This window comes from Oryctolagus cuniculus, chromosome 10 (genome assembly GCF_051225735.1).
Source record: "Oryctolagus cuniculus isolate XC-2025 breed Fujian yellow rabbit chromosome 10, ASM5122573v1, whole genome shotgun sequence".
Classification (NCBI taxonomy): domain Eukaryota; kingdom Metazoa; phylum Chordata; class Mammalia; order Lagomorpha; family Leporidae; genus Oryctolagus; species Oryctolagus cuniculus.
This window is the reverse complement of record NC_142876.1, coordinates 95,510,216-95,528,048: the sequence shown is the minus strand read 5'-3', so window position 1 is coordinate 95,528,048 and position 17,833 is coordinate 95,510,216. Positions and strand designations below refer to the sequence as shown.

Below are 17,833 nucleotides of genomic sequence, written 5' to 3'. Positions count from 1 at the left end.
AATAAACTTCCCACTTACTTCTACCACGCCTTCTCTCCCAACAAGTTTTAAAACTCTCCCTCTGCCTCTTAATTGCTCAGTTTGTTGAATACTTGTACTATTTTGACCCAAAATCCATGAGTAGTACATTTGCACAGTGCTGCCTGGCAAACTTACCTAAGCAGCTGACATTTATTTAAAAATTCACAAATGTCAGGGACATTGTAGGAGTGACTATTTCTTAATTCTCTAAAATATTTACAATCACCCCCACCTACAATAATTCAACTTTGGGGCATTAATCATAAGGAACATAGCAAAAAAATAAAATAAAAGACTTACATACTAGGATGGTCAACAGAATGTGATTAAAAAGTGAAAAGTTAGAAATACATTGAAATCCCAACAAAAGGAGAATAAAATTAATTAAGGCAGTGATAGAAATCATAAAACAAAAAATATGTTTTTGAAGGCATCTAAGGACATGGGAAAATGCACACAACATTAAATATTTTTAAAAAAATTCATTATGTGGTATGTCACATCTTTGTTCAAATACATATGTAGACAATGGAATGTAGGAAGCTATAAATCTTAATGACAGTTATTTCTGAGTGGTGGATTTATGGGTGATTTTAGTTTTTTACTTGCATTTTGTAAGTTTCTATAATAAGCTTATATTACTTTTATGATAAAAGATTGATTTATATGCTTTCAAAAATGGAAAATTTCATTGACATAATAGGATGGTTACAAAACTAAATCTTTGTCCTTATTATAGTACATTATTGGGGGGTAAAACTGCAAAAAAATAAACATGGGGGATTCTGGAACGTTTAACTCTGCCTTAAGCGTGTTGTAGAGAATGCAAAAACAAAGTGGCATTGTCCCCAAAAGAATATGGAGTGGCGTGAGACTCCAGAGGAATGACTGGAAATTTTAAAAATCTGTGGCTGATAACTGTCTTTCTGTAATCATAAGAACGGATGGTGAAAAAATTATTCTGTCAAACTCTTATTTGAAGAAGTCAAAAATGAAGAAAGGAAGAGCTTGGGAAGGACCAACCTGGCTTCCCCACCAGGCTGATCAGGGGCAACAGGAGCAGGACTCTCCCCCAGTTCATTTAGGGGTAACACAGAGCAAGCAGCCAGGGAAAAAGGGCTTTTCTTTCACTTCAGAACTCAGCCTGAGCAGGACAGGAGGGCAGGAAGTTCAGACATTTTTCTATTCATTTGAAATGATAAGGTGAAGACAGCCTGAAAAGACTTTTAATTATATGAGAGGAAGGAGGGGGGTAGGGGAGGAAAGAGAGAGAGAGAGAGAGAGAGAGAGAGGAAGGAACTAAGAAAAGCCTGTTTTTATTTGTTAAATGATGAAAAAGCAAATGGCAAACTGAGGAGAAAAAGGCTTTGGAGCAGATGTCTTGAGAGAGACACACAGGCTGTGAGAGGCAGGTGCACCTTACGGGGCTCTGTCCCCAGTGGCAGGGGTGAGGTCCCCACACTGGCTGGGACCCTGAAAGAGGGCTGAGAGGCTGTGCTCGGTGTCACAGGAGAAAGCTCCTTTCTGAGCCCCCCAGTGACAGGGGCTATACCCAACCAGGGGACAGCTCCTGGCAAGATAGGAAGACCTGCTTGGGCACTGCTTCCGCCCCTCACCAGCTGTTCCTGGACCCGAGCTTCCTCCTTGCCGAAGCAGGATTATTAACACCTGGCTTCCAGGATTATGGTGAGGATTAAATAAGATGATATATTTTAAAGCCCTTGCCCGGTGCCAAATATACAATAAGAACCAAATCCCAACAACAGCAAAAATAGCCTGTTTCTCCCACTCTGAAGTCTAAGTAGAAAAACTAGTAAAACCATTACAGATAGCAAGAAGTCTGTACACATGATTCCCACGCTTGGGCCTTCCTGAATTGTGTCCTTCTGTGATTCCCAAATCCACACAGCGGATCAGCTGGAGGCCCCTCCTCAAAGCACGAAGGTTCCCTGGCAGCCAATATCTTGGGGACTTCTCCTCCGTCCACAGTCTGCTTTGGGGGTAGCTCTGAATGTTCTTGGACATGGTAATGAACAGGTTAAAGTTGAGGGGATTTCAAACATGTCTAATCCAATAAGAGGCTTGGTAAAACATGCGTTATCACTTAAAGAATAAATGTTTAAAAATAGAGCACAGATGTGAAATTTGAATAAAAAAAAGGGAGCGAGAGCATGAGAGAGATCTTGGTGTTTGCATGTTAGTCTGCTTGGTCACCTTTAACTAAGCTTGTCGCTCTGTGTGCTGTGCCAACTTCTAGACACAGTGGGATGGGGGTGGGGAGACTTTAGATCGCCGAAGCAAAGTCGGCAAATCTGAAACTTGAAAGTCAGACCAATCTCTCCCTTATGTATTTCTCAAAATAACAGAACACAATGGTAAAGTTGGTCTTTTCAAGTTTTTCTATTTAAGAAAGCTATACTATAAGTAGAGTGAGGTTTTTTGTTTTGCTGTGTTTTGTTTTCCAAACACTGGCACACTTAACCGTAGGCTCCTAGAAAGCATCATGGTGGGACAGGCGTTTGTCTCAAAAGATAAGTGATTAGGGGACTGGTGTCATGACATAGCGGATTAAGCCGCCACCTTTAGCAGCATCCCACATGTGCACCAGCTTGTGTCCAGCCTGCTCCACTTCCAATCCAGTTCCCTGCTAATACGTCTGGGAAAGCAGCAATAGAGGGCCTAACTTCCTTGGCTCCACCACCCACTTGGGAGACCTAGAAGAAGCTCCTGGCTCCTGGCTTCTGTCTGATTCAGACCTGGCCAATGAGGCAATTGGGGAAGTGAACCAGAGGATGGAGGATCTCTCTCTCTCCCTCACTCTCTGTAACTCTGCCTTTTGAATAAATAAATAAATCTAAAAAAACAAAAAAAAAACAAAAAAACAAAAAACAAAAAAAAAACCAGAAAGATAATCAGCACTTACAGGAATTTCTACTTGTGCAGGGAGCATTCCCTGAGCTCCTGGTGAAGATTTTTGCACTTTGGTAACAGCTCTGCACCAAAAATAACAATTAGTCTTGCAGTCTCTCTCATGAGCTGATACCTATATATTAGGTGGTAGAAATGATAAAACCCCAAGGACAAAGCCCACATCTCTTAGCACTGAAGAGTGCCCTTGACACTCACAGCAGAAGTGCTCCAAGCATGTTTTAAAGACAGGGACTCAAGTGGTGTTGGCATTCATCAAAGCAAGATATTCACATAAGTGACCAGAAGGGAGTCCATCAGCATTAGCTTGATGTTCCGGAAGAGGCCTTTCAAAATGGGATTTGAGAAATGTATGGAAGCCCAGGGAAAACACTTGGCAGTCATGTTTGAGTGATACTTTGTCTTCGCAATTGGCAAAATGAGCTGATTCTCCCAGTGTTGGAGTTGAGACCCCCGCTGTCTAGGGTCAGAAGTGATCCCAGGCTAAGGGAGTAGACTATCATCCTGTCCAATTACTCGGAGACCTGTCCATTAGGAGGAGACCGTTTTCAGTAACACCAAGCAGTTCAGGTTTTACCTTGCTGGAAACGACCTGCCCTGAGTCTGTGGGGGCAGGATCTAAGTACTTTTTTATTTAAAGGGTTGTCTAGAGCAAGCTGCAAAAGCTATGCCATGAAGTCAAAGACAAATAGAGATGTGGCTGGATTCTACCAGGGGGACAGGAACAGCTTAACCCACAGTGAGTCTGCTGTAAAAACCCATGCATTTGCATTTCAGCAATTCAATCTGGAGCAAGTCTGTGATGCATTACAATGCTGGGATCAAATCAAGCTTTGCTGGAGCTCATCCAAACACAACAGGAGGCTATGGGAACCCTACTGCACAGAGTTCCTCTACTGCTGTTTAATTGCACTCACCTCCTGAACCATAAAGAGTAATTAAAAGTCATCTGCATACAGTGCAACGGAAATGTAAATACAAAGCACAACTGTGTGGCCTCAAGTAAAGGGAGAAAGAAACCCAGCCCACTCAGGGGTTTCTCAGCCTGCTAATCAGATGGATCTACCTCCGCAGAGATGCAGTTTGGACTAAGATCCCACCTTACAAGTGACTCCCCTGAACACATCCTAGGACAGTCTTTGCTTTTCCCCATTCTTGACCACATCTGTTTGCCTAATCCTTGAAGATCGCCTTGTGACTTTCAGACAATACAGGGTAGAGAGGCTATACCCAAATAGATTACATTGCATGTAATGAGGGGTAGCTTCCAGAATGTTTACCAGACACAGGGTTTTTCTTCTCTGCAAACACTGGAGGAAAACAGAGAGAAATCAGAGACTGGTCTCGTGGTTATAACACCTTCTTGCATCCAACCAACCTATAAGTTTTCTAGTGGCCAAAAGCAATGCCCATCACTGGAAAGAAAGGGAAAAGAAAACTAAGTGTAACTTATCTCTGATCTCAAAAGCATTTCTAACTGGTTCTGAGAAATAAGCTGGTTCTAATTTTAACTAAACAATAGTGTCTGGCCCTCATTTGAAAAAGGCATTTCATCAAGGATGTGCGTATCACTACTTCTGCACACAAGGAGCATTTGGGAATAAGGCTTAGGGGGTAAGATTTAGTTTTAAGCTTTCTTCAAAAACCCTTTAGCAGAGGCAAATCCAATGATTTCAGAATTAATTATTTTGATGTCAGTCCCTTCTTCAAGGGTGGAGGAAAAAGATTGGGAGGGATTGGATTTAAAGCACCAAGGAAGGAAAGATGGTAATTGTTTATAATGTATTTTTAGAACTAGCCCACTAGAGAAAGAACAGAATCAGAACTCATTCCCACCAGAGACCCTCTCCCCAAATTGCACAAATCTGGAAGCCAGATTTTTTTAAAAAGAGATGGAATAAAAGTGTCAGAGGTGTGTGCTTGTGGAGAAATGGAAATGGGAAGTCTAGGAAAGGAGAAAAAATGGAAATTAGATGTCTATTCTACCAAACTATGATTAATCCTTTATCTTTTTTAATGCAACAAGTAACAGAAAGTCCTTTTGTGCTGCTCTCTTACCTTTTTACTCTGCTTACCCTAGAACCAGCCCAATGTCAACACCTGAAGAGCGTCATAAAGATTCTTTTGTTGTGAGGCATAGTTGGAATTTCTGAACTCATTTCATATCACCTCTGGATTTCTTGACACATGTTGAACAGGAGCTAAGAGTATTTCTAGGCAAACTGATTTATGAGATACTCAGACAATTTCCAGGAAAAGAATGGAGGGGCTTCCTTGTAACAAGAAATCTCTGACACATCTGGGACCTCAGTGATATTTTATTCAGAAAGTACCCAAGAAATTGGGAAGGATTAGAATTAGAATAAGAAAAAGAAAAAGAGATTTGGAGGACGGAGTAAAAAAGCCACCACCTCAAATAGTTCAAGCATGGGAAAAAGCAATGTGTCACAAAAGGGCATGCCGCCATTTTGTGGTCATCAATTGGCAAACATCCTCATCTACTCTGTCAACTCCTACAGATTGATGGTGGATGCCTGGAATCTTGAGTGAGAATTATGAGGCCAAGTCTTACCCAAAGGGAATAAGGATTCATGATTGATCAGTGAATTCTTAAGAAGCTTCCCTGGTGATTCACTTATTCATTGACACATTTGACAAATAACCACTGAACGCCTATATGCTAGGAAGTGTGTGAGGCCAGAGATACACTGGAAGTTACTAAGGTCATGAGGTCATACTCTCAGGCCTCTTGGAGCTCAGACATTAGCATGACAGTTATTGCTATAGTCATCACAAAAACAAGGACAAGATTTGTCTGTTATGAGTGCTATAATCTATATGTGCAATGAGGTACCAATTTGGGAAGATTTGACCCAATCAAAAAACCCAGAAGGCTACCCTGAAGAACTGATATTGGGCTGTGACTGAAGGAATGAGTAGGAATTAACCAGAAAAGATGGAGAAGTGTTCCAGGAAGAGGAAATGGCATAGGCAATGTAGACAGCACGTTGGTTTAATTTTTTTTTAAGATTTATTTATTTATTTATTTGAGAGGTAGAGTTATAGATAGTGAGAGGGAGAGGAGACAAGGAGAAAGATCTTCCTTCGTTGGTTCACTCCCCAAATGGCCACAACAGTCGGAGCTGTGCCAATCCGAAGCCAGGAGCCAGGTGCTTCTTCCTGGTCTCCCGTGTGGGTGCAGAGGCCCAAGCACTTGGACCATCTTCTACTGCTTTCCCAGGCCACAGCAAAGAGATACATTGTAAGAGGAGCAGCCAGGACTAGAACCGGCGCCCATATGGGATGCCAGCACCGCAGGCGGAGGATTAACCCACTGCACCACGGTGATGGTCCCTGGTTTGAATTTGTCCACCCTACACCTAGTGGAGCCAGGGAAGGCTTTTTAGCAGGTAGGGTTGGAGAGTGATGAATGTAACAAGAGATTATGTTTCTTCTCACTGAAGTATGCAGGCCAGTGTGTGTACTTCTTTCTCTTAGACACAGCCAACACTGCGCAGACCAATGGCACAGGAGAGGCCATTCATGTCCAGCTGCATGCCTCCTTACAGCAAGGAGGAGGTGGGATTTGGACCCAATGGCATGCTGCTGGAACTGCCAACCAGTCAGGGAAACATTTAGTCAGGGTCCTGCTCCCACAGTGAGTACCTCATCAGGTGTGGCAGGCGAATTCTGGCATGATTCTTTTTTGTGGCCCCCGGGGAAGTGGCAATGCTTCCCAACCATACCAGCCAAGCTCTTGGAAATCCTTGGAGGCCAGGAGCCTGGGATGCAGAGAGTGGGCTCACCAGGGCAGCTTTAAAGAGGGCAGTCTGGGCTGGTGCTAGAGGGTGCCCTCCCTGCCTTGAGGTTGCAAGGCTGGCGCATTCTGCCTCCCTACTGCAGAGCACTCCTTTCTCAAAAGAAACGGCTCCCAGCAGATCCTGCGCAAGAGAGCTCCACCCCGTTATTCACCACCTCCTCTCCTTATTCACTCCACGCCAGCCAAACTGGCTTCCTTGGTATTACCTAAACATGCCAGCATGCATACTCCTGCCTTAGGGCTTTTGCACTGGCTGTTCCCTCTTCTGGAACACTCCTCCCCTAGATCTCTACTCTGGCATTCTTCTTCTCTCTTAGTCTGCTCTATATTTCTGCTTTTCTATCCTATAATTTACTTATTTATTTTGTTCATTGTCTTTCTCCTCCTGGTTAAAAAGGAAGCTTCATGAGCAAGCTTCCTAGCATATAGGTGTTCAGTGGTTATTTGTCAAATGTGTCAATGAATAAGTGAATCACCAGGGCAGCTTCTTAAGAATTCACTTATCTATTTTGGTAGTCCAAAAAGTACCTGGCACTGAAAGGCAGAGAAAGCACTCAATAAATAACTGTTGAGTTGAATGTGGCACTGGGTCTCACCAAACGACTCCCTCAGTTCCCCACGTCCCTGGGCAGAATGGGAATCACCGGCTGGAACTGGATTTCTCTGCTGACATCTATGAGGTATGTAGGCTAATCCATGGCTCGTATTGTTGCTTAGGAAGACACTGTTAATCCTAGCTAACATCAAAGTATCACCACTTCTGCAGCTCCAGGGACCACATATGCACTACCAGGTATGGGAAATATGTTGGTGGTTAAGTCATAGAGTCCCTTGAAAAATGACAATGATGCCTTTCTCATGGGGACAGATATCATATCATCTTGGATGCATCCCTAGCATGTGGCAGACAGCCTGGGACATAGTAGTTCAGCAATAAATTGGTTGATTATGGGGAAAGAGGGACATAATGTTTGTAAACTCAGTTATATGAAGGTACTTTGAAGAGTTCACAAAAAAATGGAATTAAAAAGTAAGTTTATTTTTTGTGAAAAAATTGAAACCCATGTGTAGTCCTTTCTTCATATATATACACTGCAGGGAGTTCTTGAAGCCCTCTCACAGGACAAGTACTTGACATAGAGCCTGTCATGTGATTATCATGGTAATTCACACAAAAATATTTACTGAGTGCCTACTATATGTAGTTCAGTAACTATGGGGGCTGCTGAATGACTTCTCAGTTCAGTTACCTGGGATGGTGTCAGCAGTGCAAAGACATTTCCATAGCAGAAACGGAGCACAACAGGCAGCCCAAAGAAGATGGCAACTCTTTTGAGCCTGTATGCATCACTATCTGTGTAGGAAATGGAACAGTCCTGACCCATGGCTTTCCCCTTCTGTTGGTTTGATCTCTGGAAGATGTTGCTCTTCCAAGTTAGCCAGGTAATTAAGACGAAGAAAGAGCTGAGGTCTAGGATGTACCATGCTGGGAGCACCTTCCCCAATGGATATTTACACGGGCTGGACACACAAAACAAGCAAATATAATAAGCACCATGTGCTTTTTTAGTACAGCTTGGGAGTTGGAGTCCAGGGATTCTGATCTTTGTTTTTGTTTGTTTGTTTGCTCTTAGCTCCCTAAGTGCATTGGCATTATTGACATACCATCATCTTTCTGCCTTTTCTGTCATAGTTCAGCAGTGTGGTCTCCAAGAGTTGTAACTCCCAGCTTCGTATCAAAACAGCAATGATGAAATCAAAATTAAACTACCTCTGAGGGTTGGTGGTGATCTTATCAACTGCTAGTAGTAATAGTAACAGAAGTTCACACATATAGAGACTCTACCATGTACCAGGCAGGTGCAAAGCACCCTATATACTTTATACCCTACAACAAATCTCTTGAGTTACTTTATTAGCTCAATTTACAGATTAACAAACTGAGACCCAGAGAGGGTTAGTATCTTGCCAGTGATCACTCAGCTAACAAATGCCACAAGTGAGATGCAATCTAAGCAGGCTGACTTTGAATGCCAACTGTACAAAAGTATTTATGATTGTTTGGCAAAGGAATTCTATAAGCATCATGATGTTTACAACCGTGAGGCCTGAGAAAGACACCCTACTTCTCCAGACCACTGGCTCCTTCTCTATAAGAGCAACAAGGCTTCAGTTTCGCAGGATGTTGATGAGGTCATGTAGGTAAAGCTTTTAGACACATCTCTCGCCCTTGGTGAGAGCTGAAAAATCTGAGTAGTTCTTGATGTGATCAAATAGTCTAAGCCCAAAGACTTAAGGTGGAACCTACTCTTTATGAATGGCCAGAGAATACTCTTAAATGGGTTTGTTGACATCTAAATCATGTTTAGGAAGATCAGGACACCTCACAATTTGTGAGAAATACCTTTTTGCTTGTCCTTCAGACTTCCTTCCTGAACCTAGTGGGGTATATGGAGAGTCAGGGAGACCAATCAAAGCCCAAGACTGCTGTTTACAAGCTGTTTGAGTTTGGACTAGTTATTCCACACTCTGGGCCTCAGTTTTGCCCTCAGAAGAGGGAGACACTCCTGGCTGCTGCATGCAGGGACGCTTGAAGATTGGGGAACAAAATCCATAAGGGACACTGGATATAGAACCTTGCAGAGGGTAAAACACTCAGCAGAAGAGGGTTCCTTTTACAAGCAAATTAACCATCATTCTTACAATCACGATCATTTGTAGAAAGGGTACGTAAGTTCACATAACTTTTCTTGTTCTTTGGTGGACACATGATTTCAAAATTGAATCACCAAAGAACCCACTTGCCTTCTTCACTGGCTCTTTCTCCACAACAGCCCTTTAGACCTTGCCTTATGCCAGGCCGGAGCCTCACTCTGCATGGCTGGGGTTTTCCAAATGTGCCCCATGATACCCAAAACTGAGCCCGTTACAAAGAATGAAGGCTTTGTATAGTTTTCCAGGAGCAAATTGAAGGCTACACTCAATCCTTACTGGAACCTAGGAATGCATTTTCATGACACTGAGAAAGAAAAAAAGAAGCCTAAAAAAAAAAAAAACTCTCATTAAGGAAGGTAGAGGGAGGTATGAAGAGTAAAGTACCTAAGAGCCAAAGAGAAAAAAATCAATCTACTATGCCTGACAGCAAAGCTGCTGCAGCCCTGGCTTTGCAGCTCCACTGGGCCATGACAGAACAGCCGACCCTGTAAGGGTGGCCACCAAGTCTGCAACCACTGGTAAATACATAATGAATGAAATTACATTGCAAATCATGATATAATGCTATCATCTATGGTCTCAGACTGTATGGCCGCTGAGTACTAGAAATCATGAAAAGAGGTGAAGGTCAAGTTAGGATGTAGCTCTTATGTACCCCCTCCCCCCATGCCGGGGCAAGTGTCTCCTTAGCCGCTGACTGACCTGAGACCTTGGGATCATGTATGCATCGTAGCTGGACCCGTAGTACTTGGTCGTAATATCTGGGCTGTAGCCAGCATCACAAGTGCATGGTATATTCGAGCTCGGGGGCTGTTTCTTAGGTCTATACACCTGTGGGAAAAAGCTACAATGGTTAGGTGCAGGAGGGGAGGGCGCAGGGTGCGCAGGGAAGGAATTAGGGGCAAGCAAAGGAGGAGGCTATCTTGACTTTCTGTGACCACAGAGGTGGAAAACCCAGTACAGAAGGTGCACAGCCCCAAACAAAGAGGTCAGATGGAAGCAGCCCCCAACTGCTGTGGCCAGCACTAGCGAGGCATGCTGCTCTGTGGAATGATCCCAATGTCTGGCAGTGACTGAGGCCCTCCCTCTACAAGGAGAGGGGGCCCAGGCATGGTGCTGGTCTCTCTCTGTCTTTCAGCAAGGCAGCCCCCACAGGAAATGGACTCTGGTTCAGGGCTAAAGTATGCCTTTTCCTTCCTGAGGAGGGAAAGGTTTGGCTTCCTCATCAAGGGAAGGCCTTATTAATAATACGTTGAACTTCCCTGCTACTCTCTCTGCACACTGGGCTTAGCACAGACTGCCCCAGAAGGCAGAGAGTCAGTCCAGGGGGTTGAAATCGAGGTGGACATTCAGTATGGCAACCATATGGCATATAGAGAGTTTCAGAGTCGCACATGGTCCTACCCTAAGATAGGGCAGCCACCTTGTGAGGCGATGGACCACTGAGCTGATTGGGTTTCCTAAAGAAGCTGGAATCTCAGTGAGTATCTTTAACCATTCATTCCCAAAGTCCCCAAGTTATATATGGAGGGGAAATAACATCTGAAGACTTCCGGGATGAGTTTCCAATATGTTTCAGGTGCAGTTATTTTCATTTAAGCCACTTCCGGGAGAACCATCCAGAAATCAAACTTCCTACACAAGTTAGGACTGTGCCCCTCCTTTCATTTACCTCCCATGAATACAGTAGCCTCGAGAGAAGGAAACATGGGGTAATGGGGCAAACAGGTGACTTTAAAAACTAGACTGAATAATGGCTGGGGAGGTCTCCAGGCAAAGTCTAGCAAGGCCAAGGTTGGCAGATGTTCCTTGGCTGAAAGGTTCCACGGGTAATAGTTGAAGAACCAAAGCTAGAAGTATACAGAGAAAGAAATCTGAAGAACTGGATGAGGGGAGTTATTTATGGGAGCTAGAGAGTAAGCAAGACAGAAGGTAACAGGTCCAACAGGAAAAAGATGCCCAGAATTTAACTAGGAGTTTCTAGAATCTAATTAGAAGTCAAAGTCCACTGGAAGGAAGAGAGCAGAGAGCTATTTCTAGGGAGATGATGCTAATACAAAAGAAAGGAAAACAGCGCTAGTTGCAAACCACACAAGCCCAGCCACATGCACATAAACACAGAGAAGCAGTAAATGGTATTCCAGCAACCATTTGGGCTATTTTGCTCCTACCTTGTTTTAGGTGCTTGAGCCTGCAGGATGGACATGGGAAAATGAAGAGTGGCTAAACCCAGAGAAAGCACTCAAGGTCCCAACCCCAACAAAACACACCTTCTGTGCAGGAGGCCCCACCTGCTGCTTTAACTGATGCACTAGTCGGTCCTTCTCCCGCTTGAGGGCCATGACTTCCTCTTGTGTCTTCTTCTTTTTGGAGGCAGACAATTCCAACAAAGCAATGTTTGCATCTTTTTCACTGATTGCTGCAAGTAGTGCTTCCTGTCTGGTAAAATAAAAAAATTATGATCATTACTATAGAGTAAGACCCTCAACAATCAGCATGTATACTTGAAATGAGCCACAGAGTACACCTCAATGGGAAAGAATTAATTAGTTAATGTTTGGGATGAACTACCTCATTGGCTCTCAGAAAGGACAAAGTGGTTTAGCTCAGAATCTCGGAGACCTGCACAATGTATCCTCTGACAGAATCATCTTTCAATGACTTCATAGATTTTACATATTAGAAATGAGTACTCAAGATACTTTTATTCATCTATCCATTTACCTCTCTGCCATCTGTTCATTACTACTACCATCCATCCAGTTGTCCATCTGTCCGTCCATCCATCCATCCATCCATCCAAGATTCCACTCAAGTAAAACTAAGGTACCCCAAGACAAACCAATAAGACTGGGCAGCAGTTTCAAAATTAAATGCTTTGTGTTTCGTATATTCAAGGAGTAGATTCATGTTTTACTTTTTACAAATATTTGAAGATACCTGCGAACATGCCTTCCTCTGGCTTTTTAAAAATTAGAGTGTGTTGCTCCTGCTTAGTCTGTGATCACTGCTTCTCCAACGGTGCTTTCTCCCCTCTCTATGGTCTAGTCTTGGGCTATGTCCATTAGAAATTTTAGCCTGGAGTTTTCAGGGACAAGCTGGGACTAGAAGATGGCTCCCTAGGGTGTGTTCCATTGACTCTTCCTTTCCACAGAGGAAATCTTGCCCCCACCACTGTGTCACTTCCAACACACTGTAGATAGCCAGGAGGCCCCAGAGCTCCGGGGAAGCCTCCATGCCAAGTACATTCTCTTACACAGAAGTCCCAGGACGAAAGCCTGCTTGTGATCCCATTTTGCCTTTCTTTGATCCTCATCACCAGCCTAGGACCCCTCCTCCAGATGTTTGGACAAGAGGGTCATTATTGGGATCTCAGATTTTCCCCCTTTTCCACTACAGGGATTTAGATGGACTTTCCTGGGTCACACTAATACCAGGCGGTAGGAGCTTCTGTCAAGAGGCTCAGGCAGACATGTGAGCAGCAGATCATGTCAGGAAATATCTCCACTTTCCAGAGGAAAACCAGTGCTGGCTAGCCGGCCAGCAGCAGCATTAATATCCTGCTTCACAGAGCCTGTTCCCTTCTGGATAACATCTTGAGACAACAGACAAGCTTGATGCTCAGGCAGTGCCTATTTACACAGAAGGCCAACTGAAGAGGCTGTGTGGACTTCAAATCAGGGAGAGCCCATTTGCTGTCTGTTCCGCATTTAGCTACCATGCACAAGGTGACTGCAACAGCTCACCCCCAACCCTAGACTGAAATGTCTAAGTGACATTTTTCTTTTAAAATGGAAATGATTTTGGGTACTTTTAAAAATGATTTAATTTTTTGAAAGGTAGAGGGAGAGAAAGAGAATGCACCAACATGTCCATCCATTGGTTCATTCCTCAAATGTCTACAACAGCCATGGCTGGGCCAGGCTGGGGCCAGGTTGGGGCCAGGAACCCAGAAGTCCATCCACAGTCTTCCATGTGGGTGGCAGAGCCCAAGTACTTGAGTCACAATCTGCTACCTCGCAGGCTCATTAGTAGGAAACTGCATTGGAAGCAGAGTAGCCAGGATCTGAACTGGCACTCCAACATGGGATGTGGGTTTAACCTGCTATGCCACAAAGCTCAGCCCAACAATATCTTTTAAGATAAATATTGGGAAAATTGGGAGCTGTGGCAAACTCTGCTACACTTGACTCTTTAGAGCTCTTTGTAGCTATTTAAAATGCTGATAAGGAATCTTAATGACATGTGCAAGCATTTGTACTTGTTGAGAAAGAGGTCTCTGTGAGCTTCCCGGGTTTCTGTACATGTCACAAGCATCAGCACCATCTTCTCCACTGAGTCTTTCAAGGATGTTTATGTAGGGAGTATCCTTGGAAGGTAGATACGGTACTTCCCTTTGGATCAAATGACAAACATGCTTACTTCCCCATATGATAGGATCTCCTTTCAGAGCAAAGGGCAGACATGTTACTGCCCATTATAAAACATTCAAGTTGCCTGAGCTCTGGGTTGCTCTCTATAATGCAACCAAATGCATTTACATGTTTACTTAGTCCATTTGCCTCGCACATATGGGACTGGGAGCAAGGGGCATTGATAAAAAACGTACTAATGCTGCTCTCTGCACTGTGACCAAAAAAGTCTTTTGTCTCCTGCCCAAAAGTCACTTGTTATCTCTCTGTATCCATCAAACTGAGGCAGGATAACCTGCTGGCAGACAGTAGGGAGACTTAGACCCTTCACACTTCCAGACATACAAATGTACATGCAACAGATGCAAACATAAAACTACATCCATAAAATAAATGAGAAGGATAAATCCAAGGTAATAATAGTCATTTCACAATGGTGGGATGGATAGGGTCATTTTTAATTTTTTCTGTTTTTATATATTTTTTATTGTTATTCTTTTTTTTTTAGATTTTTATTGATTTGAAAGGCAGAGTTACAGAAAGTGAGAGAGTGAAAGACCGAGAGAGAGAGAGAGAAAGAGTCAGAGAGAGATCTTCCACCCACTGGTTCACTCCGCAAATGACCACAATAGTCAGGACTGAGCCAGGCTGGAGCCAGGAGCTAGGAATTTCTTCAGGTCTCCAATGTGGGTACAAGGGCCAAAGCACTTGGGCCATCTTCTCCTGCTTTCCTAGGCACATTAGCAGGGAGCTGGACTGGAAGTGGAGCAGCTGGGACTCAAACCAATGTTTATGTGGGATACTGGCATTGCAGCAAGTGGCTTTAGCCGCTACACCACAACACCAGCCCCATATTTTTTTTTTTTAGATTTATTAATTTATTTGAAAATCAGAGTCAGAGAGAGAGAGAGAGAGAGACAAAGAGAGATCTTCCTTCCACTGGTTCACTCCCCAGAAGGCCACAATGACTGGGGCTATGCCAGACTAAAGTCAGGAGCCAGGAGCTTCCCAGGTGGGTGGCAGGAGCTAAGTACCTGGATCAACTTACATTGATTTTACGTTGTTTTTCTCAGGCCACTAGCAGGGAGCTGGACCGCTAAGTGGAGCAACCAGGGCATGAACTATTGCTCATATGGGATGCTGGCATTGCAGAGGGCGGCTGTACCCATTACACCACAGCATCAGCCCCTGCTTATAATTGTTAAAAACATTTTTTTAAATAATTAGTTTGTTAATTTTTATTTATTTGAAATGCAGACAAAGAGAGACAGAGACAGAGGAGACAGAGATCTTCCATCCACTGATTCTCTACCCAAATGTCTTCAACGGCAGGATCGAAGCCAAGAGCTGGCACTCAATCTGGGTCTCCCATATGAGATGCAGGAACCCAAATATATGAGCCACCACTTGCTGCCTTCCCACCCCACCCCACCCAGTCGCATATTATCAAGAAGCCTCACTGGACGTGGCACTGGGACTTGATACGGGATGCAGGTATTCCAAACAGTGTCTTAAACCACCGCACCAAATGCTCATCCCTGCTTATGCCTTCATGCATTAAGCTTTTTTCCCCAAAATATTGTTAAGAAAATAACATTAGAAAGTTGTAGGTGAATCCTTGCAGTCACTAAGGACACTGGAGGTACATATTTCGGAAGCTTAGCAGAAGTGATATGTGCTAATTTTTCCATACAGGTCACTAATGTTCATTTTGTCCCATGACGTTTCCCATGCATGGCACACACACACACATTTTCACAAGCACACAACAGCCTGTGCAGTCTGTATCACTGCCCACTTAGAAAACTGCAGTACTCTCTAACTAGGCTCCCTTTGTCTGCTTTAGGTCCCCTTTTAACCCATTTTCCTCTTCCAGGAAACTTCCCATGTCCAGAATTTGCTATTATAAAGGCTTTAATAAATATTAAATGCCATCATCAACCCAAACAGTGAAAATCTAAACTCTACTTCCCTTTGATTCTCTAATTTGTGTTTTTATGCATTTATCACTTACAATACCATCAGAAGTCACAATAAATCAATTCCTAATTCTCACTTTACTGTAAAAAAAATAAATTAATTTCTAGTTCTTGAAAGAAACAATCACCTGGGGAGAGTGCTGTGGCACAGTGGGTTGAGCCACCACTGGAATGCCTGCACCCCATATGGGAGTGCTGGTTCTTGTCCCAGCTGCTCTGCTTCTGACCCACTTTCCTGCTAATGCACCTAGGAAAGCAGCAGAAGATGACTCAGGTAATTGGGTTTCTGCCACCCACATAAGAGACCTGGATGAAGTTTCTGATTTCTGTCTTCAGCCTGGCCCAGCCCAGGCTGTTGCCAGCACCTGGGGAGTGAGTCAGCAGATGGAAGATGCCTGTATCTCATTCTCTATCACTCTGCCTTTCAAATACATAAATAAATCTTAAAAAAAAAAAAACATAGTATCACCAAATATAGCTCCAGATGAAGTTATTCTTAATTATTAAACTTCAAAGTATATTTAAAATAATTTTTAAGAGATTTATTTATTTATTTGAAAGGCAGAGTTACAGAGAGGCAGAGGCAGAGAGAAGGAGAGAGGTCTTCTATTCGTTAGTTCACTCTCCAAAAGGCCACAATGGTCAGAGCTGAGCTGAGCTGATCTGAAGCCAGGAGTCAGGATCTTATTCCAGGTCTCTCATGTGGGTACAGGGACCGAAGGACTTGGGCCATCTTCTATTGCTTTCCCAGGCAATAGCAGAGAGCTAGATGGGAAGTGAGAGCAGTCAGGGCTCGAACTGGAGCCCATATGGGATGCTGGCACTGCGGGTGGCAGCTTTACCCAATACCCCACAGCACTGGTTCCTTAAAATAATTTCTAAAAGTTCATTTAAAGTCTGTCATCAACATTAATATTCAATCAAAATAATCAATTTTGATCTTCATAACTTTCCATATTGCATTTTTTGTTTTGTTTTGCTTCTAGCTAATAAATCTGTTTCATGAAAACTGGCATTATGCAAGTGGGATCACAGAATGCTAAAGAAAATTAGCATACAAAGATTATGCATATTATGAAATCTTATTTAAATCCTGAGTATAAACTAATGATGATTTCCTCTAAAATACCTTAATTGAGATCAACACTCAATAATTCTAGCCTACTTAAAGAGAGATTAGGAGGGGGTCAGCACTGTGGCATAGCAGGTAAAGCCACAGCCTGCAATGCCAGCATCCCATATAGGCGCTGGTTCAAGACCTGGCTGCTCCACTTCTAATCTAACTCTCTGCTATGGCCTGGGAAAGCAGTAGAAGATGGTCCAAGTCCTCGGGCCTCTGCATCTGCGTGGGAGATCTGGAAGAAGCTCCTGACTCCTGGCTTCAAATCAGCTCAGCTCCGGCTGTTGTGGCCATCTGGGGAGTGAATCAGTGCATGTGAGACCTCTCCCTCTCTCTCTTCCTCTGCCTCTCTATAACTCTGTCTTTCAAATAAATAAATAAATCTTTAACAAAAATAAGAGAGATTAGAAGATAACAAAGGTCAAACCAGACAATATGAAAATTTCACACTCTAGTGTGAAACTGACAAGTTTGAAAAGTGTTCTGAATATGTTAAGGCTAGATTTGGCCATTGCCTATTTTAACAGGCATGGATGCCAGGTGAAGCAAACCCTTCACTCTAAGCTCACAGGGCCATCATATTTGTTTTCTTTTTTTACAAAATTTATTTATTTTATTTATTTATTTGAAAGGCAGAGTGACAGACAGAGAGACAGAGAGACAAAGAGAGAAAGAGAGAGACATCCTCCATCTACCAGCATACTCTCCAAATGGTCCTAATGGCTGGGGCTAGCCCAGGCTGAAGCCAGGAACCAGTACTACCCATCCTGGTATCCCACGTGGGTGGGTAGGGGCTCAAGCACATAATGAACCAACATCTGCTACCTACCAGGCTCAT

At 43.4% G+C, this 17,833-nt stretch overlaps 1 protein-coding gene across 25 annotated transcripts in view; it reads right to left on the bottom strand.

The window, feature by feature from the left end:
- Positions 1–17,833, bottom strand: part of ERC2 (ELKS/RAB6-interacting/CAST family member 2) — a 1,012,357-nt gene that overhangs the window by 222,058 nt on the left and 772,466 nt on the right. For 19 of the 25 annotated variants that reach the window (XR_016214779.1, XM_051852281.3, XM_089306079.1 and 16 more), the window contains 2 exons: positions 11,776–11,923; positions 10,187–10,315 (listed from right to left, as the gene is read on the bottom strand). Coding sequence is in view for 24 of the 25 variants with exons in the window: in XM_051852281.3 (XP_051708241.1) it covers positions 10,187–10,315; positions 11,776–11,923 (277 nt within the window). In the remaining variant the exon portion in view is untranslated. The remainder of the gene's footprint in view (positions 1–10,186; positions 10,316–11,775; positions 11,924–17,833) is intronic. The other 6 variants (XM_089306084.1, XM_089306085.1, XM_051852291.3 and 3 more) reach the window with 1 other exon arrangement.